Genomic DNA, 23,932 nt, shown 5'->3' with positions numbered 1-23,932 from the left:
TCTGTGCACACTATCACCAGACATGCTAACACGGACAAACAACAACAAACCAAAACAGCAGACCGATGACGGGTGAATCTACTTGAGTCTGCTTCAGTCTGTGAGCACGAGTCCTGTGGCTAGGACAGGCTAGGTAGAGGCCTTCTACCCCCGGTCAGCATTAACCCCTCACCCCCCCGCCCCCTCACCCCCTCACCCCCTGAGGCTCGCTGCTCCAGCTCAGGCCGACCCTCCTGCTGCTGTCGGACCTCCTTCACATCTCCCAACAATGGCCGCCGCCCTGCTTTAAGCTCTCCTCCTCTCGCTCTCTGTCTTAGTCCCTCCTGCTGCCACATAGTCTCTCTCTCTCTCTCTCTCTCTCTCTCTCTCTCTTAGTCCTCTATAGTCTCTCTCTCTGCTGCTTGCTGGATAGGCTGCTAACGCTTGGCTTCTCCCTTCCGCCCTCCTCCTCTTTCGCTCGCCCACCTCCTCCTCTCTCTCTCTCTCTCTCTCTCTCTCTATCTCTCTCTCTCTCTCTCTCTCTCTCTCTCTCTCTCTCTCTCTCTCTCTCTCTCTCTCTCTCTCTCTCTCTCTCTCTCTCCCTCCTCTCTCTCCCCCCCCTCTCTCCCCCTCCTCCTCTCTCCTCCTCCTCTCTCCTCCTCCTCTCCCCCTCCTCCTCTCTCTCTCCCTCCTCTCTCTCCTCCCCCCTCTCTCCCCCTCCTCCTCTCTCCTCCTCCTCTCCCCCTCCTCCTCTCTCCCCCTCCCCCTCCTCCTCTCTCTCTCCCTCCTCTCTCTCCCCCCCCCTCTCTCCCCCTCCTCCTCTCTCCCCCTCCCCCTCCTCCTCTCTCTCTCCCTCCTCTCTCTCCCTCCTCTCTCTCCCTCCTCTCTCTCTCCCTCCTCTCTCTCCCCCTCCTCCTCTCTCCTCCTCCTCTCCCCCTCCTCCTCTCTCTCTCCCTCCCCCCTCTCTCTCCCCCTCTCTCTCCTGCAGGCTGGCCAGTAACGGTGTTGCGTCTCTCCTCAGCGACTCTGCGCTGTCGGCGCGGCGGGAGCAGCGGCGGGAGCAGTACCGGCAGGTCAGGGAGCACATGAGGAGGGACGACGGCATCATGCAGGCCTGTGGCTGGAGCGTTCCCTCCCGCCTCAAACAGGTACGCCTCCAGGACCCCCACCTCCACCCAGACCAGCACTATTACCACCTCCACCTCCAGGACCACTACCTCCTCCCAACACCTCCACCTCCACCCAACAACACCACATCCACCCAACTCTACCATCCCCACCCTCAGCAACACTACACTTCCAACATCTCCTCCACCTCCACCACCTCGTCCACTACCACCACCCCCAACACCACTACTCCACCACCTCCACCTTAACCACCTCCCCCACTGCCACCTCCTCCTCCTCCACCACCTCCATCACCACCACCTCCACCACCTCCACCCCCCCGGCTCTAACCTCTGCTCTCCTCCAGCCCCTCCCTCAGATTGAGAGTGCACCGGCCGGACCGCTGAAGACCCAACAGGTGAGAGACTCCAAGTCCCAGCATGCACCTCTCTCACCGACCACCAAACACTGGGCCTCGGAGAGAGTGGGCCTTAGGGACAGAATTAGTTTAGATAGAGTGTTGGAACACAAGAAGGCTCACCCACACACATACAGGCACCAACACACTCACACACACACACACACACACACACACACACACACACACACACACACACACACACACACACACACACACACACGTGAGCACAGTTCAGATCTACTGTCTAATTTCACCTTGTAGAGGAACTTCCTCTTTGGGAGTATTTGTTGTGTCTCATTCAGTAACATCGTAACTCCATATGCCTCATCGTTAAAGATTCAAACTTTGATGTAACCTTTGACCTTGTTGTGACCCATTTAATTTCCTTCAGCCAACCAATGAGAAAGAAGACAACCGAATGAAGAATGTGCCCGTTCCTGTGTACTGTCGCCCCCTGGTGGAGAAGGACCCCAACAGAAAGGTACAACACCTGTTCATTTGACTTATCACCTTTTAATCAGACTAATCACCTGTTAATGAGACTGCACACCTGTTAATGAGACTAATCACCTGTTAATGAGACTGTCACCTGTTAATGAGACTTATCACCTGTTAATGGGACTACACACATGTTAATGAGACTATTCACCTGTTAACGAGACTATCACCTTTTAATGAGACTTATTTCCAGTTAACGAGACTACACACCTGTTAATGAGACGTGTATGTGTCTGTCTGTGTGTGTGTGTGTGTGTGTGTGTGTGTGTGTGTGTGTGTGTGTGTGTGTGTGCGCGTGCCTCTGTGTGTGTCTGTGTCTGTGTGTGTGTGTGTGTGTGTGCGTGCGCGTGCCTCTGTGTGTAGCTGTGGTGCGCGGCTGGCGTGGACCTGACCGGCTGGACGGTGGGCAGTCAGGACGCGCTGGCGCTGAAGGGGGGCGGAGCCGACCCCCTGACCTCTGAGGGCGGCGGGAGCAGCCACGGCTCCCCGGAGAAGAGGAGGGTGAGGACCTGTCTTACCCTCTCTCTCTCTCTCTCTCTCTCACCCTCTGTCTCTGTCTCACCCTCTCTCTCTCTCTCTCTCTCTCTCTCTCTCTGTCTCTCTCTCTCTCTCTCTCTCTGTCTCTCTCTCTCTCTCTCTCTCTCTCTCTCTCTCTCTCTCTCTCTCTCTCTCTCTCTCTCTCTCTCTCTCTCTCTCTCTCTCTCACCCTCTGTCTCTGTCTCACCCTCTCTCTCTCTCTCTCTCTCACCCTCTGTCTCTGTCTCACCCTCTCTCTCTCTCTCTCTCTCTCTCTCTCTCTCTCTCTCTCTCTCTCTCTCTCTCTCTCTCTCTCTCTCTCTCTCTCTCTCTCTGTCTCTCTCTCTCTCTCACCCTCTGTCTCTGTCTCACCCTCTCTCTCTCTCTCTCTCTCTCTCTCTCTCTCTCTCTCTCTCTCTCTCTGTCTCTCTCTCTCTCTCTCTCTCTCTCTCTCTCTCTCTCTCTCTCTCTCTCTCTCTCTCTCTCTGCCTCTCTCTGCCTCTCTGCCTGTCTCACGCTCTCACTCTGTGTGTGTGTGTGTGTGTGTGTGGGTGCCTGCGAGCGTGTGTGTGTGTGCCTGTGTGTGTGTTTGTGTGCATGCGTGTGTGTGTGTGTGTGTAGCCCCCCTCTGACCCCCTGCGCCCCCAGTCCAGGGAGCTGCAGGCGGTGGACCCCCTGGGGTCCCGGGTCTGGATCCTGACCAGCACCCACTCAGCCAGTAAGGTGGTGATCATCGACGCCAACCAGCCCGGCTCGCTGGTCGACCAGTTCAACGTGTGCAACGCCCACGTGCTCTGCATCTCCAGTGTGCCAGGTGAGAGGCCCCGCCCACTGGCCACGCCCACGGCTCTGAGAGGCCACGCCCACTGGCCACGCCCACAGCTCTGAGAGGTCACGGGGCAGTGGCTCTCATCAGTGTGCTGAAACACTTTGTACTGTACGTGATTCTATGTGTCTGACCTGTCATGTGTGTGTGTGTGTGTCTTTGGGTGCGTGCGTGTGTCTGTGTGTGTGTGTGTGTGTGTTTGTGTGTGTGTGTGTGTGTGATGGTGTGCGTCCGTCTGCGTGCATGCGTGTGTGTCTCTTTGTGTGTGTGTCTCTGTGTGTATGTTTGTCTCTCTCTCTGTGTGTGTGCGTCTCTTTGTGCGTCCCTAGCGGCCAGCTCCAGCGACTACCCGGCGGGGGAGATCGTGCTGGAGGCGGGCGACGGGGGCGGGGCTAGCGAGGAGGCGGGGGGAGTGGAGGGTATGTTGGCGGGCATCACTCTAGTGGGCTGTGCCACTCACTGCAGCGTGGCCCGCAGCAACTGCTCCTCGCGCACAGACACCCCCATACTAGACAAGGGACAAGGTGAGCACCCCGGCACCCCCACACCATGTAGCAGGAGGTCAGGGGGCGGAGTCTGGCCTGTACCCCCCCCCCTACCCCCCCAGGTACTGTCTGCTGTGAGGCTGTGGCTTCCACCCCCCTCTCTCTCTCTCTCTCTCTCTCTCTCTCTCTCTCTCTCTCTCTCTCTCTCTCTCTCTCTCTCTCTCTCTCTCTCTCTCTCTCTCTCTCTCTCTCTCTCTCTCCCCCCCCCCCCCCCTGACAGAGGTGTGATGTAAGGCTAATGAGAGAGTGACCCGGGTTTAGTTGAAGCCTTTCAAACAGACTCAGCCCCTGGAGCTAAAGGGGTTAGCATCAGCCCCGGGAGCTAAAGGGGTTAGCATCAGCCCCGGGAGCTAAAGGGGTTAGCATCAGCCCCGCGAGCAGGAGGTCCGATCCGACCCGAGACTGAGACTAAACCTGAGGAACCGTCTGAGAGTGGGACCCCCGAACCGGACCGGGTCGCGGGGGTGGGGTCTACATCTGGGGTCTGGTACCTGATCTGGTTCGGGGCTCTTTAGGCCGGATGTTGTCCCTACCCCCGGGACGGGCTGAGACCCGGTCTGAGTGAGGGTCCGGTCTAAGTGAGGGCCCGGTCTGAGTGAGGGTCCGGTCTGAGTGAGGGTCCGGTCTGAGTGAGGGTCTGGTCTGAGTGAGGGTCCGGTCTGAGTGAGGGCCCGGTCTGAGTGAGGGTCCGGTCTGAGTGAGGGTCCGGTCTGAGTGAGGGTCCGGTCTGAGTGAGGGTCCGGTCGGGGCGCGTCAGGGAGAGCCGTAGCCCACCGCCCGCTCAGGGTTTAGCAGAGTGACCTCTGACCCCTGTGCCCCCCAGCGCCCATCGCCCCCATCGCCAACGGGAAGCTGCCCCCGCCCTCGGCGCCGTCGGCCGAGGAGGCGCTGGAGGCCACCGAGGTCCCGGAGCCCCCCCCCAGCCTGGAGGCCCGGCCCGGGCCCCTGGGGCCCTTCACCGAGCACGTCTTCACCGACCCCCCGCCCCGCCTGGGGGACGCTGGCGACCGGTAGGACCCCCCACCACTGACGGGGGCCCCCCCCACCACTGAGAGGGGCCCCCCCACCACTGACAGTGGCCCCCCCCCTCCACTGACAGGGGCCCCCCCCACCACTGACAGGGGCCCCCACCCCCACTGACAGGGGCCCCCCACCCAGACACTGAGGGCCCCCCACCAAGATACTGATGCCCAGCCACCCAGACACTAAGGGCCCCCCCGACCCAGACACTGAGGGCCCCCCCCCCCGACCCACACACTGAGGGGCTCAGACACTGAAGGGGGGGGGGCTAATAATCATAGTTTGACTCTTAAATCTCTTCTTAATGAAGTGTCCGTCATGTCCGTTCTGAGGCGTCCGTATGTCGGTCCCTGTACTGACGTCCGTCTCCTGTCCGTCCCCCCCCCAGGACGGTCCCGTCCAAAGAAGACCCTTCGGCCCCCCCGGACACCGAGGAGGGGGGCGAGGACGCCAAGAACTGCACCAGCGTGGCCCCCACCATGTGGCTGGGGGCCCAGAACGGCTGGTAGGTACTAGGTAGACCATACCAGTAGGTAGACCAGACCAGTAGGTAGACCATACCAGTAGGTAGACCAGACCAGTAGGTAGACCAGACCAGTAGGTAGACCAGTAGGTATTGTTAGTGACCCCCATGTCCACCTCTAACCTCTGACCTCTAACCTCTGACCCCTCTCCAGGATCTATGTCCACTGTGTAACCTCTGACCTGTAATATCTGACCTGGGACCTCTAACCTTTGACCTCTGACCTCTCCAGGCTCTATGTCCACTCTGCGGTCGGTAACTGGAAGAAGTGTCTCCACTCCATCAAACTCAAGGACTCAGTGCTGAGCTTGGTGTAAGTACTACACGTATGTGTGTGTGTGTGTGTGTGTGTGTGTGTGTGTGTGTGTGTGTGTGTGTGTGTGTGTGTGTGTGTGTGTGTGTGTGTGTGTGTGTGTGTGTGTGTGTGTGTGTGTGTGTTGTTAACGTGTCGTGTCTCTTTCAGGCATGTGAAGGGGCGTGTCCTGGTTGCCCTCGCAGATGGGACCCTCGCCATCTTCCATCGCGCTGAGGGTACACGCTGCTCTCAACATGAACTCACTTATTATCATTATTGTACTGATGAGCACATGTCGACTTCTCTCAGTGCGGTCAAGAGTCAAATCCTAGGTTTGTTCTCCTTAAAACAATCCGGGCGGCGTGTGTGGACAGTATTCCCTATAGGTGCACTGGCTCTTTAAACCTGAGTAGGTAGTGATCTAAACTCTGACCGGCCCCCCCAGACGGGCAGTGGGACTCTAGCCCCCCCCTGTTCCTCACCCCTGTGCCTCCCCCCCAGACGGGCAGTGGGACCCTAGCCCCCCCCCCGTTCCTCACCCCTGTGCCTCCCCCCAGACGGGCAGTGGGACCTCTCCAACTACCACCTGATGGACCTGGGCCGCCCCCACCACTCAATCCGCTGCATGGCCGTGGTCCACGACAAGGTGTGGTGCGGCTACAAGAACAAGATCCACGTCATCCAGCCCAAGAGCATGCAGATCGAGGTGAGGGCTGTCTGTCTGTCTGTCTGTGTGTCTGTCTGTCTGTCTGTCTGTCTGTCTGTCTGTCTGTCTGTCTGCCCGTCTGGTTCCAGGGACCTCTGTCTGTCTGTCTGTCTGTCTGTCTGTCTGCCCATCTGGTTCCAGGGACCTCTGTCTGTCTGTCTGTCTGTCTGTCTGTCCGTCTGTCTGTCTGTCTGTCTGTCTGCCCGTCTGGTTCCAGGGACCTCTGTCTGTCTGTCTGTCTGTCTGTCTGTCTGTCTGTCTGTCTGCCCGTCTGGTTCCAGGGACCTCTGTCTGTCTGTCTGTCTGTCTGTCCGTCTGTCAGTCTGTCTGTCTGTCTGTCTGTCTGTCTGTCTGGTTCCAGGGACCTCTGTCTTTCTGTCCACCTGTCTGTCTGTCTGTCTGTCTGTCTGCCCGTCTGGTTCCAGGGACCTCTGTCTGTCTGTCCGTCTGTCTGTCTGTCTGTCTGTCTGTCTGTGTGAATACCCCCCTGCTGTGAGCAGCGGTCTGACCTCGGCCTCGTGGCCTCTGACGGCCTCAGAGTGAGAGAGCAGCAGGCTCAGCCTCGTGGTCCTCTCCTCTCTCAGAGCCTGAGGAGGCTCACACTGAGCCTGTTGTCAGAGCAGCAGCAGGTTATTTACGGACAGCTCTCGTGACTCCGTATGTTCTTACTCTCCCCCCGGAGACAAAGAGCCTGTTGTTGGTTTCCTTGTGAACCGCGCTGTAGCATGACCTCAGTGTGGGACGTGTCCGTCGGGAAAACAGGATCAGTGATGTTTCATCACCTCAGCCTCGTTATCCATACACACTTTGGATCTCAAAGGCCAAAAAAATATGGATAAAATAAATTCAGTTATGATGATCCAGAACCAAAAAGGGTTTTACGCTGCATTCCGTCTGGCTTGGATGAGACGCCTTAAAGGTCCCCCCCCCCCCCCCCTGCAGAAGTCGTTTGACGCCCACCCCCGCCGGGAGAGCCAGGTGCGGCAGCTGGCCTGGATCGGGGATGGGGTCTGGGTCTCCATCCGGCTGGACTCCACGCTGCGGCTGTACCACGCGCTCACACACCAGCACCTCCAGGACGTGGACATAGAGCCCTACGTCAGCAAGATGCTGGGTGAGACCCCCACCTAGGGACCCCCCCCCCGGGACCCCCGTTTAGTTTAGCCTTCCTGTTGAACATGAGGACATGAGGTTGTGATGCTAGGTTAGCGTTAGCCTAGCCATATCTCTCACACTATGACAGCAGGATGTTGTGATGCTAGGTTAGCGTTAGCCTAGCCGTAACTCCACTAAGACAGTAGGACGTTGTGATGTTAGGTTAGCGTTAGCCTAGCCGTATCTCACACTATGACAGCAGGATGTTGTGATGCTAGGTTAGCGTTAGCCTAGCCGTAACTCACACTAAGACAGCAGGACGTTGTGATGCTAGGTTAGCCTTAGCCTAGCCGTATCTCTCACACTATGACAGCAGGACGTTTTGATGCTAGGTTAGTGTTAGCCTAGCCGTATCTCACACTATGACAGCAGGACGTTGTGATGCTAGGTTAGCGTTAGCCTAGCCGTGTCTCACTGCCCTCCTCTTCCTCCTCCTCCTCTTCCTCTTCCTCCTCCTCCTCTTCATACTCCTCCTCCTCCTCCTCTTCCTCCTCCTCCTCCTCCTCCTCCTCAGGCACCGGCAAGCTGGGCTTCTCCTTCGTGCGCATCACGGCGCTCCTGATTGGAGGGAACCGGCTGTGGGTGGGGACGGGGAACGGCGTGGTCATCTCCATCCCGCTCACCGAGAGTAAGTCTGAGCTTCAACCAATCACAGCCCTCACAGCCCCCCCCCCTGTAGCTGGGACCGGTTCCTCCTTTAGACCCCCCCACTGCCCCCTGTTATCCCCCCCCTCAGCCTGGTCCTCCTTACCCCCCCCCCCCCCCCCCCTCGATTTACCACCTCGATATCCTGATCATCCTCCTAGTGACTGTTCTTATTCTCCTCTGCTCTGTCTCTCCTCCTCCTCCTCCTCCTCCTCCTCCTCCTCCTCCCCTTCCTCCCCTCTTCTTCCTCCACCACCACCACTACCACCTCCGCCTCCCTTCCTCCTCCTCCTCCTCCTCCTCCTCCTCTGTCTCCTCCTCCTCCTCCTCCTCCTCCTCCTCCTCTCCTTCCTCCTCCTCCTCCTCCTCCTCCTCCTCCTCCTCTAGCTGTAGTCCTCCACCGGGGACAGCTGCTGGGTCTGAGGGGTAAGTGAGAGCACTAATGCTAATGCAAATGCTAATGCTAACGGCTACACTGGATGCTGCTGCCCCCTGCTGGTCAGAGGCAGAGGCTCTGGCCTGCAGTAGCATGGTTGTGGTGTGTGTGTGGTGTGTGTGTTCCTGTGTTTTGCGAGGAATGGGTATTGAATAGATATGCTCCATACCCATCATGTGTCCAGTCGTTCAGGGCAGGGGTCTGATGTGCTCTGCATGCAGAGACCAGAGCCTCGCCTGCTGGGACGTCCGGCTCGATTCACAACGTGGTTTTGGCTCTATCGTCTTTGTTTGTTTTCATAATGGCATGTTTTATTTGACAATCATCTCATGCATCTCGTTGCTGATTCGTCTTTTAACGTTGCATCCAAGAGCGGCTTGCTTCCTGTGTCTTGGTGTGTGATCGTCCAATCAACGGTCTGTCCAATAAGGCACCGCCGTGCTCTCTGACTCACACCATGTGACCACCCCTCAGCCAATAAGGTGTCGCCGACTTCGTCCGGCGGCGTGATCCACGTGTACGGCGACGACAGCTCGGAGAAGAGCAGCGGCGGCAGCTTCATCCCGTACTGCTCCATGGCGCAGGCGCAGCTCTGCTTCCACGGCCACCGAGACGCCGTCAAGTTCTTTGTGTCGGTGCCAGGTGAGAGGAGGACACGCCCCCTAACACCCCGAGGACACGCCCCCTAACACCCCCCCTAACGTCCCGAGGACACACCCCCTAACGCCCAGAACACGCACCCTAATGTCCCGAGGACACACCCCGAGGACACGCCCACTAACGCCCAGAGGACACGCCCCCTAGCGTCCCGAGGACACGCCCCCTAACGCCCAGAGACACTCTGTCCCCCCCCCCCCCCACACACACACCCCTCCTCTGCACTTATTGTCTGTTGTGCGTCCCTACACCTAAACACAGTACTCAGTTATGTAGCATCTTACCCTAGCTATCTTATGTCGTATACGAGGAATGGGTTAACCTAGTGATAGTTAGTGGTTCTATGAACATCCTTACTGTAACCACAGCGATATGTTGTTTCTCTTTCTAATGTAACTTAGGCCCAATCCCATTTCTACCCCTTACCCCTCCCCCTAGTTTTGAAGGGGGACCCCTTACCCCTCCCCCTTCAAAACAAGGGGGAGGGGTAAGGGGTAGAAATGGGATTGGGCCGGACTGTAAGTCACTGATAAACGCCGTGATGCAGAGCTGAAGGCCTCTCCGCCCCCCCTCCCTGACTCCTGCCGGTGTCTTTTCCCTCAGGCAACGTGCTGGCCACCCTGAACGGCAGCGTGCTGGACAGCCCGTCGGAGGGCCAAGGGTCCTCAGCCCCCCCGGAGACGGAGGCCCAGAGCGTGCAGAACGTCCTGGTGCTCAGCGGGGGCGAGGGCTACATCGACTTCCGCATCGGTGAGGACGCACACGCGTGCACGCGCACACATGCACAAACACGCACACACACACACACACTAATGCCGTCCCACACACTCACGCGAGAGCTCACACACCACCGCAAACACTAAACATCTGATGGGTGAAAGCAGGAGGACGGCACCGGGCCGGGAGGGGCTGTGAGCGGGGGTTAAAGAACCTGTGGTTCTACCCTGTGGTTCTACCCTGTTGTTCTACCCTGTGGTTCCAGCCTGTGGTTCTACCCTGTGGTTCTACCCTGTGGTACTCTGTGTAACGTGTGGTTCTACCCTGTGGCTCTACCCTGTGGCTCTACCCTGTGGTTCTACCCTGTGGTTCTCTGTGTAACGTGTGGTTCTACCCTGTGGTTCCACCCTGTGGTTCTACCCTGTGGTTCTTCCCTGTGGTTCTACCCTGTGGTTCCACCCTGTGGTTCTACCCTGTGGTTCCACCCTGTGGTTCCACCCTGTGGTTCTTCCCTGTGGTTCTGCCCTGTGGTTCCGCCCTGTGGTTCTGCCCCGTGGTTCTACCCTGTGGTTCTTCCCTGTGGTTCTACCCTGTGGTTCCACCCTGTGGTTCCACCCTGTGGTTCTACCCTGTGGTTCTACCCTGTGGCTCTCTGTGTAACGTGTGGTTCTACCCTGTGGTTCTCTGTGTAACGTGTGGTTCTGCGGTTCTATGTAAAGTGTGGTTCAATTCAATTCAATTTTATTTGTATAGCCCTTAATCACCATTACAGTCTCAAAGGGCTTAACAGGCCAAATATTTATGACTTTATGGTTCTATTGTGTGGTTCTATCGTGTGGTTCTCCTGTGGTTCTATCGTGTGGTTCTCCTCTGGTTCTAACGTGTGGTTCTCCTCTGGTTCTAACGTGTGGTTCTCCTCTGGTTCTAACGTGTGGTTCTCCTCTGGTTCTGCGGTCCAGGCGACGGGGAGGACGATGAGACGGAGGAGGGCGGCGGGGAGGCGGGCCCGGCGCCGCAGATGAAGCCGGCGCTGTGCAAGGCGGAGCGTAGCCACATCATCGTGTGGCAGGTGTCCTACGTCCCCGAGTGACCTGCACCTCCTCCACCCAGCTCCTCCTCCTCCACCCGGCTCCTCCTCCTCCACCCAGCTCCACCTCCTCCACCAGCTCCTCCTCCTCCTCCACCCAGCTCCACCTCCTCCAGCTGCTCCTCCTCCACCCAGCTCCTCCTCCTCCACCCAGCTCCTCCTCCTCCTCCTCCTCCACCCAGCTCCTCCTCCTCCTCCTCCAGCTCCTCCTCCTCCACCCAGCTCCTCCTCCAGCTCCTCCTCCTCCTCCTCCAGCTCCTCCTCCTCCTCCACCCAGCTCCTCCTCCTCCTCCAGCTCCTCCTCCTCCTCCTCCAGCTCCTCCTCCTCCACCACCACCCTGCTACCCATCATCTAAAGATTATTAAACCCGTTACCGTGACGCCCAGGAGACTGTGGGGGGGTCCTCCGTATCGACTGTATCTACTCCCCCTTTACTCCTACTTTGTAACTAGACTTCTTGCCTTGTAAGTAACCCCCCCCTCCTTAATGTAACCACGGCGACGGCCTGGTCCCCAGCATCATAACCCCTCTGTATAAACTCCTGGCAGCTCGCTGTAACTCCTGTATGACCTCCGACCTGTCCTGCATCCCCCCCCCCCCCCCCCCCCCCCGATGATTATCAGGCCCACCCCAGGCCATGCCTGATTGGCTGTTGACATGTAGAGGAAGCTCACTGATTGGTGGGGAGCTGTAACGAGTGTCAGGCGGTTTGGTTATGAAGGCAGCCATGAGATCGTCTGATTAAGGTCAGAGCGACGAGGCCCAGAGGACGAGGAACCAAACAGAACACAACGGCCATTCCTCGAATCTTTAGTCATGTTTCAATTCTGTGAAACAAAACCTTAATCTGCCCCTTATAGTCGAATATGAAACGCTAGTGTGGTTAATTAATCTGCTCTGTCCTCATGTAGCCTAATGTGCTGCTGACCACTCCGGTCAGACCAGGTGGTCGTGGTCACACCTTCATGGTCACAGCACACCTCCGTCAGACCACCTGGTCTGACCACTCCGGTCAGACCAGGTGGTCGTGGTCACAGCACACCTCCGTAGGGCTGGCCTGTTGCCGTGGCAGCCAGCGGGACGGACCAGGCTAGTGTAGTAGCTAAACCAAAGCGTGGAGGAGGAGCCGTCTGAGGGGTCCCAGGGCGGGGCTCATTACCTTGCCTCCCTCGGTCCAGGGGGGGCGTGTCGGCATGTTGTCTGGGCGACGCCCACTACGGGGTTCACTGTAAATCTCCCCGCCAAGGCCCCGCCCCCTTGTTCAGTATGGAATCGTGTATGTTTATCGCTATCTCTGTGGATTAAATATTAAACATTTGTGCGCTGAAAAAACTATTTTGCAGTTTCTCTGTTTGTGTTTGGCCCGTTAACTGAACACTTCACTTAAATAAGATATAATACAAAAGCGACATTGGCTCAAAGATATCTTGGGAATGTTTTTATTGCGTCCGGCCGTTAGATTCTCCTTGGACTGCATAGCCAGCGTTCCTGTGGACATGGAACTCTCATGTAAAGCAAAGTGTGCGAGCGACACTTTTGGACATAGTTCATACAGCCACATGCACACACAGCACCTCAAATGGCTCAGAGAGCGCTCTGGTCCAAACTAGGGAACAATACAAAAATAACTGTACAACCTGACATTACTACCACCAACAACAAAGCCAACAGGAATTTTCAAACTAGTTTCTTTTTGGTTTTGAAAAAAGGCATTTAAAAATGCTGATTTTGTCATTCTTAAGTTTTGCTAGAAGCTATTTTTGGCCGCAGGTTTGCATTATTAAAACAAAGCTTTACAACGGTTCCTCCCAAAGTGCAAAGCAGAAGCCTTGCATGTCCTCGTGTCCAACATGCAGGCTGCAGACCTCCTCTCATCTCAGACTCCTACCACCCCGCCTCAAGCTGCCGTCATCCCTAGGGCTTCCTAGCGATTATACAAATATTCCGCTGCGCGCTTCAGGCAATATGGAAATCATGAACTAAACCTGCAAGCGCTAGGCTACAGAGTAAGGCTACGGAATGAAAGGCTAAACTAACACATCTGTGATGGGTCTTTGCTAAAGGTGCAGTTCCTCTATATGACTAGGATCTAGTCCTACAGAGAGCAGAGGACTGGACTGGGCCTGGATCCAATGGTCTAGGCGTAGATCCAGTGGTCTAGATCCAGTGGTCTAGGCGTAGATCCAGGGGCTGGCGGGATCCTCCCAGCACTGGATCTCCTCGTTCCGGAACCACAGAGAGATCTCCCGCTGGGCGCTCTCCACAGAGTCGCTGCCATGGATCACGTTCCTGCGCACACACACACACACACACACACACACACACACACACACACTTCAATTAAAGGCTCCTCTGGATCAGATTCATGAAGGAAAACTGTATTCTAACATACCATAATAATCTCATGTCATAGTGGAGTGGAGGTTAAGAAGTGACTGAAGTTAGAAGACCGGGAGAGAATCATCCAGCAGACAGAGCCCCCCCCCGCCCACCAGGGGTCCTGCTCAGAGTCTACGGTCGCACAGGAAGTCATGGACAGGAAGTGAGGTCACCGTACCTGCCCACCTCCACGCAGTAGTCCCCCCGGACCGTCCCGGGCAGAGAGTCCGCCGGGTTCGTCTCGCCGAGCATCCGGCGGGACGTCTTCACCACGTCCAGCCCCTGCCACACCTGGACGGACACATGGCTGCGTTACCACGGTTACCATAGCAGGAACTCTCACCCTTTCGTCGTCGCAGAGTTTATTTCTGTATGCCATGTATTTGTTCTCATTTTAAATACAAAATGTTTAACCCATTATGACAACAATGGATCAAAGAGAATAATTAGTTCAACCCCTAAAACGCAGGTTGTGTGTGTTTGGGTTCACATCCCTACTGCGCCGTCTCTGACAGAGCGGCTGTCATGTGACCCACTGTAGGTTATAGTGCGTTACACTAGAACGATGTTACCATGGCAACCACGGGTCCGGAGCCCATGTAGCGAACCAGACCGTCGAAGAACGGCTTGGTCCGAAGGTCCCGGTAGTGGTCCTTCAGAAGGTCCTCAGAGGCCTGGTGCGCAAGCACACACACACACACACACACACACACACACACACACACACACACACACACACACACACACACACACACACACACACACACACACACACACACACACACACACACACACACACACACACACACACACACACACACACACACACGAGGGTATTGAGTTACTGGAGGGTATGAGCATGGGGCAGTGGTCTCTCTCTTGACTAGTATCTCTCTCTCTCTCTGGACTAGTCTCTCTAGTTACCTGGACCAGTTTCATCCCGACCAGTTTGAAGCCCTTCTTCTCGAAGCGTCTGACGATGTCTCCCACCAGCCGCCGCTGGACGCCGTCCGGCTTCACCGCCACGAACGTCCTCTCGTTCACCCCCGTCCAACCTATAATAACCCAGTGAACAGGATCTGTTCCAGGCAAGCGATGGACGTCTGATGACTACTGCCATGGGCCATGGCGTTACCTCAGATCAGACGTGGTTTCGGTTCATCAACACACGGTAATGGTCAGAACCGTTTCATCTGTTCAGTGATAAGTGGGGTTTGTACCAGAACAGCTTTCTTTATATTTATTCACTCTACTTTTACACAGCACTTAATCTATTACAGCAATATCATCCACGTTCTCACGTGTTCCTTAGCACCGGTCTGCATCTCCCGGCCCGCTAAGGTTCAGACTAGGGAGATATACAGCACGGACTGCTTTAATAATAAAATAATACAACACCAACCTGTCTGGAGAACGTTCGCGAACACTGTCAGTAGGAGGCAGATCATGGTGATGCAGGACGGTACCGGCTCTTTGGCTCTTTGGCTCCTTGGCTGCAGAAGCTCAGCTCCTTCAAGTATTAAGTCACCGGGTCGCCGCCGGGCAAAACACCGCCCCCAAAGGCTGGGAGGTCACTACTATCGAGATTCATTCATTTCTTTTAATTAAATAAATATAAAAGGGAAAAATCGAAACTAGAATAAATCACACTGTATAGCAGTCCTTTGTTTGTGCAAGAGTTCTAAACCTAGATCCTGTACCTGTGATTTGTAGACCGCAGGGCCCAGTTGTCATGACCACCAACATCTGACCAACATGCCCATCCCCCTTCCTCTAGCACAGCTCCGCCTCTTCCTCCTGGACCAGTAACACACTGGTTTGTCTGTTACTGGTATGACTACTTCAATATCCACATCCACTAGTTTGGAGGGCAGATATTACCAGATGATCTTTCGTCTTATGTGGCCGCTTCCCCCAGACTAATGTGGGCGGTGTTCAGACAGGCAGGGAGGGGTTACTTTAGGTGAACTCGGCTGTAGGTGAGCTACTTATATAATATAAATGTTTCAACTGAATAGTATCAGGAAAATATATTGCTTGGCGTATTCCATGAAATGGACCTTCAGCCCGCGTATAAACAAACCTGTGACCACAAAGCACTGGAGACCGAAGAGTTACAGCTCATAACACTGGAAGCACCTTTAATATTTACAGCGGCACACAGAGACACAGTGAGAGACGGTGAGACACTGAGACCGCAGGAGGACTCAGGACCGTCAGCGCGGGGGGGGGGGGGGGCGGGCTGTCAGCAGGGGGGGGGGCGGGCCGCCTGCACTCAGAGGACCAGACCCACCAGGACCCCGGCTGCACGCTGGTCTCCCTTGGACCGGGGTACCCCTCAAATGGGGGGCCCCTCAGACAAGTGTCCCCCCCCAGACCAGTGCCCCCCCCCCCCCCCCCCCCCCCCCTCAGACCGGGGTCCCCTGCCCCCCCCTCCTCTCTTGCTCCTGCTTGCGGAAATAGTCCTTGCTGAGCAGGACGTCCCGCCTCAGCGGCAGCAGGGGCTCCGGGGCCCCCCCGCCCGCGGCGCCCCTGCCCAGGGCCCCCCGGCGCTGGGCCAGCAGCACGGCCCTCAGCAGGGGGGGGTAGGCCACGTAGCGCACCGGGCCCTCGGGGGCCGGCGTGAAGTCCCTGAAGCGCTGCTCCTCGTGCCGCGGCACCAGGCGCCAGTCGTGGTACACGGCCTTGTCCACCTCGCGGGGCTCCGCCTCCGTCCGCCCTGGGGGGGGGGGGGGGGGGGGGGGGGGGGCAGGCGACATGTTTTAAAGGGCATGCCGGTCGTCACTGGATGGTTCAATACCCCAACAGCTGAATACATGTGGAGCTTGGTGCATATCCTTCAACAGCTCGATACTCAACATCATCCTTCTCTTCTGGTCCTGCCTGCCAGGTTATCCTCCATCTTGTGTTTCACAAACATTTACCTTTTGAGGTGAGGACTCCCCAGGCCTTTCCATGGTCCATGTTCTGAGAGAGGGACAAGGCAATAGAATACAGCTCACGTCACATACTGGAACAAAACCGTGAAGCACCAGCATTTAAACTAATTAAAAAATAAGAAAACAGAGCCCTAAATAGGGTTTTAAAAGTCCAGGAATCAAAAGGGTTTTTGAATTTGTTTGTTTTTAGCCCAATGGGAATCCAAATGTATTTTCATCTATGATCCACGTGAGGATGAACGTCATGAAACATCATGACTTGCATGCATTACCATCCGCCATCACACCCCGTTTACCTCCGCGGTGTAGTCCACCTTGACCTTCGTGATCTGCCAGTAGCTTGGCTCCGGGTGGTCCTCCACCCACGACTTGCGGGTGAAGATGCGGCCGACTCCGAAGAGCCTCATCCCGGCCAGCAGCGAGAAGAGGCGGCTCTCCTTCCTCACGTCCTCCCAGGCCAGCACCGGCAGCGTCTTCCCGGTGAACGGACGCTTCATGGTGTCATAGTCCAGGGCGTAGCGCTGGGAGTCCCGCGGCCGGGCCTTCAGCTCCCGGTACGCCCGGACCTTGCGGGCCATCTCGGCGATCAGGCGGATCCTCTTCTTCTTCACCATGGTGGCTCGGTGGTCCCTCTTGGCAGGTGAAGCTTTGGGGCCTGCAAGCAGTTCCGGTTGGTTGAATGACTTTATTCACGTTTCACAACAATGCAGTGAAATGATAACAGCTGATGGCATGTGCTTAACGGAAGCATTGCATATGTGGACTACTCATCTTATTGGTTGTTGTGGTCATGAAGAACAACACGCATTGTGTTCTTATACAATTTAAACACGTGAGCGTTTATGGGCGACATCTGCCATGGTCGGGGTAACCAGTCGGCTGTTTACTGATGTCCATTAACAAACCAGTTCACCTGGTTACATGCAGTACAATTTAATGGTCTAAAAAAAGAAATAAAATGCAGCTGAAATACCTTAAATCCTGTTTGCTTCAATTGACCTCAGCAGGCTACGATAGTTCCGCACGGTGGTGCGACTCGCTAAGGGCTCCGGGTGGTGCGGGCGACTCGCTAAAAGCTCCGGGTGGATTCGACTGGATTCTTTGGTTCCGCATATAATGAAGCTATTCAGATATTATATCGATGTCTCGAAAGCAAATGAAACAAAACAATGAAATATTATCTTGTTTCTTTAAAATACATATAATTGAAAAGTAAGACTCTTGATTGTGTTTTTCTACGCCAATAATAATAGGCCCGATTATTATAGTAAGATGACATAACCAGTTTGATGTATGAAGAATATGATATAATTATCAAAAAACAAATGTTTAAAAATGTTTAACCTATAATCCTGGTAAAACCACTAAACATTTTTAAATACACAAAAAAACAGTACAACAGGAAAATACTTGAATTTTTATTAAAGACGTATGCAGATACAGCCTTCCTTCCTGTTATGTTAGTGTCTTTAAAAGGCCATGCTGGACATATACAGTAGAAAGCAGGTAAAGAATAACAGATGTGTCAAAATTGCAAGTTATAGAATATCCCTTTTATTTACCCTTGATGTCATTTAGCAAAAAGAGCTTGAATAAATTTCACAAAACTTAGACAGTGACATAAAGCATTTGAATTGATGAATGAATCATCACAGGACATTTTGATTCACAGACCCCAGTCTCATCCCACAACAAGGAATACCCCAACTTCTCCATGATTGCCTGAAGAACAGGTTCCTGTGCCTGATGAACACCTCCTGTATGAAGTCACAAGAGTCTCTGCCTCCAGGAAGCCAACGTGCATAGAAGTCTGATCGTGTTTCAGACCTGAAGCCCACTGAAACCATTCGGGTTGATGAGGGCGGAGCATCTTCAAACCTCTTCCAATGTGTGGAGCGGTTTGGGTTTTAAACCCAAATACTTCATAGCAAATTCCATGTCTTGGATAGGAGATTTTCCTAAAGATAAGCAGTTACAGACAATGCATTGGAGGGAGAGCTTGCATCAAACAGAGTAAGTTGTATCCTCGTCAACAGAAGTAGAGTCCTGTCCGTTACAGTGAGTACAAACTCAGTCAGTTATTAGTCTTCTTTCTATATTACATGCATGTATATTTTTACATATAGTTGAATGCAATAATTAGCTTAAAATAAAATAAAATATAAAAGGAAACATTTCAAGCATAATCTGGATCACGTTTTTTTGAATACTAATAGCAAGGGTCAAACAAGTATTGGCATCAGAAAAAGAAAATAGCGTCAGAAATGTCAGATATTATACATTCTATAATCATTTCCTCATGTTAAAATAGAGCTTTAATAGTATACTTTGTCACACTATGACACACAATAACCACAACTATAGTTCTGATTAAGACAGCCACACAGAACAAGATCAAAATGGAACCGTAGGACGGACAAACCTGGTGAAGATATCCTTGTTTTGGCAACAACTATTGTTACAAAGATGCATAATGAAAAAGAATTAGAACAATCCTTTGCTACCATCTGTCATGAACCATCGTAAAACCGCCTGTCTAGAAAGCAACCCACACACACACACACACACACACACACACACACACACACACACACACACACACACACACACACACACAGGCCAACCGAAGAGGGGCTAAGCCCCGAGGCCCCCACCTTTAAGACACTACTGAAGCAGCATGGAGTGTGGTGATCATATGGACACAGAATACTAAAGCAACAACACATCAGAAATGTGCCGGTCGAACACTAACCGTCCGTCTGGTTTTCCTCCCTAAGGAAGCGGCGAGTGACGCCATCGTCTCTGACCTCAGGCTCAGCGCGTCTGTCTGCGTGGGAACCCCGCGGGGGGGGGGGGCACGCCGAGGGCGCCCCGCCCGCCTGGTCCTCCACCAACGTGGTCCAGGAGACGAGCAGGAAGGCGGACCTCATGTCCAGCGAAACCTCTTCCTCCGGCCGGCCTCCCGGTCCGACGCGCAGCCCTCAGAGTCGCTCTCCGACGAGGACAACCCGGTCGGGGCCGCCGGGGGCCCACGGGGCCCGGCCCCCCCCGGCGGGGCGCCCCCGTCCAGGCTGAGCACCCAGCCCAGCTTGTTGTGCAGCAGCTGGCGGAGGCCGGGCGGCAGTGGCAGCACGTCCAGCGTGTCGGAGCAGCCGGGCAGCAGGCGGCGCAGACGGGCGCAGCAGAGGTACTGCAGCGAGGTGGGGGCGGAGCAGGAGCGGATCACCTTCATGCTGCTCTTGGCCGCCGTGGAGCACGCCATCGGGTAGAAGCGCTTGTTGTGCAGCTGGGTGGCGGCCACGCCTTCACGCCGGAGCGGCGGAGGAACCGGAGGAGAGGAAGGAAGGCGACGTGAGCTCACACTGATCAACTCAGTATTACAACTTCCAGAAGAATCCCTGTGTTGGGTTGGTCAACACCAAAGCTTCAAGAATTCTTTTAAGATCCTTAAATGAGGACAGGTCCAAGCTCAGACTCCAGATAAAAATGCTACCTTTTTATTGACCTCAAAGCCATAATGTTATCCGTTAAAACACGACTGACCATCTATGACTTTAAGACTTTAAGTGACTTTAAGACCTTGAGTCGCAGCATCCAAGGACAGGAGACCTTGACGCTGTGCCTCGCTGCACTTACCGATACACTTGCGGTTCTTGAAGAAGGTGAGCATGCCGTGCCAGGTGTCCAGGTGGACCCCGATGATGGAGCCCTGACCGAAGCGGGACGAGAAGCTCATCTTGTCCCCCTGGTGATGCAGCAACCCTACGGCGGGGGGGGGGGGGGGGGGGGGGGGGGGGGTGGAGACAGAGTCATCAAATGAAAACCATCTCTTCTTTTTGAACCAGCTAAAGAAGAGACCAGCTCTTTTTGACCCCGAGCCACTACTCGGCCCTCCGTACCGGTGTAGGAGAGGCCCCAGCTCTCACAGTCCTTCCCCAGAAGGCTGCAGAAGGAGTGGCGGTACTTGTCCAGGTTGATGTCCGAGGTGCCGATGCCGACCATCTGCACAGCGAGACAAGAAACACGCCCGTTCTCAAACCACGGATACCTCCTCTGGAGGCGGAGGAACGGTGGAGTGTGTGTCGGCGGGACGAGGCTCACCATGTCAGTGCCGTACACCGGAGAGGTCATCTTCACCTCCCAGAAGTGCTGGCCGTCCGCCAGCTCCTTGGAGCCGCGCACCGCCGCCGTGCCGCAGCTGTACTCGCTGTGGAAATTCACCTGCCGGTCGCCACAGCTCAGCCGCGTGGCCGTGGAGCCGCTGCCGCCATCCCACACCCAGTCCAGCTCTGAACAGAGAGCAGTTGTGTTGCGCCCACCAGAACTTGAAACTTTAATTAAACACACACTACGATACATCCTTACTACATCTTAATGACAACAACATAAAGCTTATGTTCTGTTAGAACCTGAGACGCATGTGACTTGGCTGAGAGGGCCAGCTGAAGGACTGAACAACGGGGAAGAGACTTCCTGTTCCTGTAGCGGGCCGTAACACACAGCCCCCGGTCTCAGGTGGAAGGGTTAGGGTAGGGTGCTAGGGTTAGGGTAGTAGGCTAGTAGGGTTAGGGTAGGGTAGTAGGAGGGGCTCTCTAAAGGAGGCGTGTCCGCGCACCCACCTTGCTCCTCCTCCCCACAGCGGCAGTCCTTTGCCCGGTGGAAGCCTCTCAGACGGGGGCTGAAGCCGCTCTCCGCCTGGGAGTCGCAACCGCAGTACGACTCCCCGGTGACGGGCACCGCGCTGGGCACCGGGGCCACGCCCCCCGCCGCCGGGAGCTCCGCCTCCGAGTCCGAGTCGCTGTACTTGAAGGCAGCAGAACCAATCAGAAGAGAGATGAGTGGGGGGGAACTCCATGATTGATTTAATACCTATTATAGACATTAGACTACAAACAAGTTAACGCTGGTCTGAATGACATCAACAGAGCAGTCGTCGTGAAACAGCCTGCAGGGATAAAGCATTTGTTTGGGCAGGATAAAGTACATCCCTTAGAATCAGGGTTCTAAAGATATAGAGCACTGTGTATCAGTAGGGTGCCCTATGTTACATGTGTAGATCACCGAACACCTCCTACCTGCAGGCGCTCGTAGTCCCAGTCTCCGTTCTCCGACGCCAACACCAGAGCCCTGGCGTCCGCGTCGCGCCGCATGCCGCTCCACACGTGCCTCCACGTGGCTCCAGTGTCCCTGCTCTGTCTGGACATGGCCTTATTGGAGGAGCACCTTAAAACAAAGATATCCATTAGCCCACGGGCACCGCCCACATGATGTAGTCCTACTCTACCAGGGTAAGGCAGATCTGTGCAGGTCTTCCATGGACCACAGTGGGTGGTAAGACGTTAAAAGTAACAGCAATATGCCACTGTGAGATCACTGTCAGATGCCACTGTTACACAATATATCAATGAAAGGATTTAGGTGACTTTACATAATGGGTATACATTAATTAGGATCATTTATTTTTGTTCGTTACATAAAGCTAAATGACATACGTGGATTTTCTTGATCACCCTGGTCCAATGAAACGTGACAAGGATGACCACAATAACTAAAGAACACCAACATGTCCCAATGATATAAATAGCGTTGCATTGCGTTAGATTAACTCTCAGGTGTCAGACAGCTTGTGTTCACTCATCGTGTGGCTATCTGAGCAGCTACTTTAATAACAAGGTCAGATAGCATCAGGACTTCAGCATATCGGGTGCACACATCCAAGTTATAAATTACAATCCTCCAACCAGCTCCAAGCATGCCGTTATCCACTGCTGAACAACAATACCTCAAGACTATATCACTCATAAGCTAACGTTAGCCCAGGCAGAGCATGCATGAAATGGCTTTAGTAGCTAGCACTACTAAGCTAGCTACTGCTACCGTACTAGAGAGCTAAGCAGTCTCAGGAGATCCACTGGACATGCCTGCGGTCAGAACCCCTCTCTTCAGACCCGAGCTCCCCGGCTTCAGGTAAACACGACCAGACTGCTGGACCGGAGCGGCTCGGCTCTCACGAGTCTTCAGCAGACCGCCAACAACAGACCCTGAGATCCGCTGACAGCGGGAGGAGCAGTGACACCTCTCTGCTAGGGTCGGAACTCACTCACTACAGAGCCCTGTTTCAGGTAGCTGGTTTTGAGGCAACCCCGAGTTTGTTCGCTCTGAGTTAGTGGAAACTCTGGGTTTTCCGTTTCAGGTAGCAGGTTCAGCGCAACCGAGAGTTAGTTGCTGCGGCAACATACGCCGTGGGTCTAACCTGCTCGGGAGGTGGTTAGACCTACTCTGAGTTTGTTGTCTATAAGGCTGAAGGCAGCTCTCCGACAGAAGGAAGTGTTAGAAATGGCATGTCCTTTTCTACGAGAGCCTGTGGACGTAGAGGCTGCGATCCTCAGAAGGAATCTCCGTGAGGAACGATTATTAAGACCCCGGTTGGATATACTTTATTTTCCTGATAATTTTCTTCACGAGCGCTATCGTTTTTCAGCGCAATCTATCATTTATTTAGACCACCTTCTCAGCCCCCATGTTAACTGTCAAACGCACCGGGGGCATGCTTTAAGTTTATTTTTATTTTTTTTATCGCAATTAACGCATGTGCAGAATGATCCGCCCCGTGCATCCCACCCGCTCTGTACTACAGTCACTTCAACGTTGTGGCTTTCCCATGATCAGAGTAGCTGATTAACCACGGACCTATAACTGCTGCAAGTCAAGAAACTCATTTTAAGAATGCAAGGCAGAAAAGACCCTGGTACTGCTTATAACCAGATGCTGTTCTTCTCTACATGCACATGCTCAGCAAAATCGTCTGCATTGTTCACTGAAGTAAAACCCTTTGAGTAAACTGTTCAACAAAATAACTTGTCCCACCACAGCCCGTGTTCTAATAAAGACAATCTACTTATGAGGATTTTTTTATTTCCTGAAAGCACAAAAAAAAAAAAAGTATTTTATATTGGGTATGTTTTTAGAGCAGGGAACAGTAGCCTATCCCAGTTTGCACCTCACCCACCTATAACTTATGTTCCAAAATTTGGATCTCCAAAGCATCCTTTTGCATCTTTTGAATTTTTACAATTGCATGGAGGTTGGTGAGGGCATCTGGTTCAATTAGGGCGATGACGCCATCAGTAACTGGAAGAAGATGATTAGACAGTGCAATTATTACTTGAGCCAGAATATTGCACCATCTAATTTGCAACGCGCTGGGTTGCGTGTACATATTTAATTATTTTGAATGACCAACCTCTTATACTGTAAAGGCACTTCTATCCTGGGGGGTGGGGGGGATCAGAGGAGCTCCCCCCAGGGATGCCCTCAGCCACAGGACGCATACTCTGTTGGCTGAGGGCCATCTCCTCAGCCTCTGAGGGCTGCAGGTGGTGGACCCCCTCCAGTCTGCCGGGCCTCTGCATTTTTTCGATTTGCTAACATGGAGGAAAATGTTACCCTAATATTCAGTAAGCGCTATTTTGAAGACACA

The 23,932-nt window shown here is 54.3% G+C and overlaps 4 protein-coding genes and 1 long non-coding RNA gene across 20 annotated transcripts in view; 2 read left to right on the top strand and 3 right to left on the bottom strand.

Annotated features, from left to right (window-relative positions):
* Window positions 1-11,297, top strand: part of mapk8ip3 (mitogen-activated protein kinase 8 interacting protein 3) — a 29,121-nt gene extending 17,824 nt beyond the window's left edge. For 9 of the 14 annotated variants that reach the window (XM_030340507.1, XM_030340492.1, XM_030340586.1 and 6 more), the window contains 17 exons: window positions 968-1,127; window positions 1,454-1,504; window positions 1,899-1,988; window positions 2,369-2,506; window positions 3,143-3,335; window positions 3,677-3,871; window positions 4,716-4,902; window positions 5,301-5,417; window positions 5,668-5,748; window positions 5,899-5,966; window positions 6,288-6,436; window positions 7,379-7,550; window positions 8,106-8,219; window positions 8,624-8,662; window positions 9,147-9,314; window positions 9,933-10,079; window positions 11,006-11,297. In XM_030340507.1, coding sequence (XP_030196367.1) covers window positions 968-1,127; window positions 1,454-1,504; window positions 1,899-1,988; window positions 2,369-2,506; window positions 3,143-3,335; window positions 3,677-3,871; window positions 4,716-4,902; window positions 5,301-5,417; window positions 5,668-5,748; window positions 5,899-5,966; window positions 6,288-6,436; window positions 7,379-7,550; window positions 8,106-8,219; window positions 8,624-8,662; window positions 9,147-9,314; window positions 9,933-10,079; window positions 11,006-11,136 — 2,200 coding nt within the window. In that variant the 3' untranslated portion in view covers window positions 11,137-11,297. The remainder of the gene's footprint in view (window positions 1-967; window positions 1,128-1,453; window positions 1,505-1,898; window positions 1,989-2,368; window positions 2,507-3,142; window positions 3,336-3,676; window positions 3,872-4,715; window positions 4,903-5,300; window positions 5,418-5,667; window positions 5,749-5,898; window positions 5,967-6,287; window positions 6,437-7,378; window positions 7,551-8,105; window positions 8,220-8,623; window positions 8,663-9,146; window positions 9,315-9,932; window positions 10,080-11,005) is intronic. The other 5 variants (XM_030340595.1, XM_030340566.1, XM_030340538.1 and 2 more) reach the window with 3 other exon arrangements.
* Window positions 11,298-11,363: 66 nt separating this feature from the next.
* LOC115532040 (uncharacterized) lies at window positions 11,364-12,469 on the top strand. Its single transcript, XR_003973978.1, has 2 exons — window positions 11,364-12,079; window positions 12,156-12,469. It is a non-coding gene; the product is annotated as an uncharacterized LOC115532040 (long non-coding RNA).
* Window positions 12,470-12,557: 88 nt separating this feature from the next.
* Window positions 12,558-15,073, bottom strand: nme3 (NME/NM23 nucleoside diphosphate kinase 3). Its single transcript, XM_030341209.1, has 5 exons — window positions 14,916-15,073; window positions 14,438-14,568; window positions 14,086-14,187; window positions 13,692-13,804; window positions 12,558-13,423 (listed from the first exon to the last, which is right to left on the bottom strand). The coding sequence occupies exons 1-5, from the start codon at window positions 14,959-14,961 to the stop codon at window positions 13,306-13,308; spliced, it is 510 nt and encodes a 169-aa protein (XP_030197069.1). The 5' UTR covers window positions 14,962-15,073; the 3' UTR covers window positions 12,558-13,305.
* A 554-nt stretch (window positions 15,074-15,627) lies between these two features.
* On the bottom strand, window positions 15,628-17,529 carry mrps34 (mitochondrial ribosomal protein S34). The gene is made up of 4 exons (XM_030341134.1): window positions 17,426-17,529; window positions 16,749-17,107; window positions 16,438-16,480; window positions 15,628-16,232 (listed from the first exon to the last, which is right to left on the bottom strand). Exons 2-4 carry the CDS (start codon window positions 17,064-17,066, stop codon window positions 15,922-15,924), a joined length of 672 nt encoding a protein of 223 aa, XP_030196994.1. The 5' UTR covers window positions 17,067-17,107; window positions 17,426-17,529; the 3' UTR covers window positions 15,628-15,921.
* Window positions 17,530-17,856: 327 nt separating this feature from the next.
* Window positions 17,857-23,715, bottom strand: spsb3a (splA/ryanodine receptor domain and SOCS box containing 3a). 3 transcript variants are annotated; one of them, XM_030340986.1, is made up of 7 exons: window positions 23,696-23,715; window positions 21,528-21,675; window positions 21,072-21,255; window positions 20,554-20,741; window positions 20,352-20,454; window positions 20,089-20,214; window positions 17,857-19,755 (listed from the first exon to the last, which is right to left on the bottom strand). In XM_030340986.1, the coding sequence occupies exons 2-7, from the start codon at window positions 21,654-21,656 to the stop codon at window positions 19,379-19,381; spliced, it is 1,107 nt and encodes a 368-aa protein (XP_030196846.1). In that variant the 5' UTR covers window positions 21,657-21,675; window positions 23,696-23,715; the 3' UTR covers window positions 17,857-19,378. The 3 variants fall into 3 exon arrangements, with proteins under 3 accessions (XP_030196846.1, XP_030196832.1, XP_030196838.1); XM_030340972.1 differs by lacking the exon at window positions 23,696-23,715 and adding an exon at window positions 22,374-22,769; XM_030340978.1 differs by lacking the exon at window positions 23,696-23,715 and adding an exon at window positions 22,335-22,645.
* Window positions 23,716-23,932: the final 217 nt, after the last annotated feature.

Source organism: Gadus morhua, chromosome 2, assembly GCF_902167405.1.
Source record: "Gadus morhua chromosome 2, gadMor3.0, whole genome shotgun sequence".
Taxonomy (NCBI): domain Eukaryota; kingdom Metazoa; phylum Chordata; class Actinopteri; order Gadiformes; family Gadidae; genus Gadus; species Gadus morhua.
The sequence above is the reverse complement of the archived record's forward strand: the minus strand, read 5'-3'. Positions and strand labels throughout refer to the sequence as shown.

What these genes read in the sequence shown, in the direction of transcription:
- nme3 (XM_030341209.1), bottom strand. Translation starts at nt 14,961, where the DNA reads ATGATCTGCCTCCTACTGACAGTGTTCGCGAACGTTCTCCAGACAG. An exon ending in CCGGACCCGTGGTTGCCATG is followed by an intron (nt 13,805 to 14,085) that starts GTAACATCGTTC and finishes GTGTCCGTCCAG; the next exon opens with GTGTGGCAGGGGCTGGACGT. An exon ending in TACTGCGTGGAGGTGGGCAG is followed by an intron (nt 13,424 to 13,691) that starts GTACGGTGACCT and finishes GTGTGTGCGCAG; the next exon opens with GAACGTGATCCATGGCAGCG.
- mrps34 (XM_030341134.1), bottom strand. Translation starts at nt 17,066, where the DNA reads ATGGTGAAGAAGAAGAGGATCCGCCTGATCGCCGAGATGGCCCGCAAG. An exon ending in AGGTGGACTACACCGCGGAG is followed by an intron (nt 16,481 to 16,748) that starts GTAAACGGGGTG and finishes TCCCTCTCTCAG; the next exon opens with AACATGGACCATGGAAAGGC. An exon ending in GGGAGTCCTCACCTCAAAAG is followed by an intron (nt 16,233 to 16,437) that starts GTAAATGTTTGT and finishes CCCCCCCCCCAG; the next exon opens with GGCGGACGGAGGCGGAGCCC.
- spsb3a (XM_030340986.1), bottom strand. Translation starts at nt 21,656, where the DNA reads ATGTCCAGACAGAGCAGGGACACTGGAGCCACGTGGAGGCACGTGTGG. An exon ending in GGGACTACGAGCGCCTGCAG is followed by an intron (nt 21,256 to 21,527) that starts GTAGGAGGTGTT and finishes GCTGCCTTCAAG; the next exon opens with TACAGCGACTCGGACTCGGA. An exon ending in CAAGAACCGCAAGTGTATCG is followed by an intron (nt 19,756 to 20,088) that starts GTAAGTGCAGCG and finishes TCCGGCGTGAAG; the next exon opens with GCGTGGCCGCCACCCAGCTG.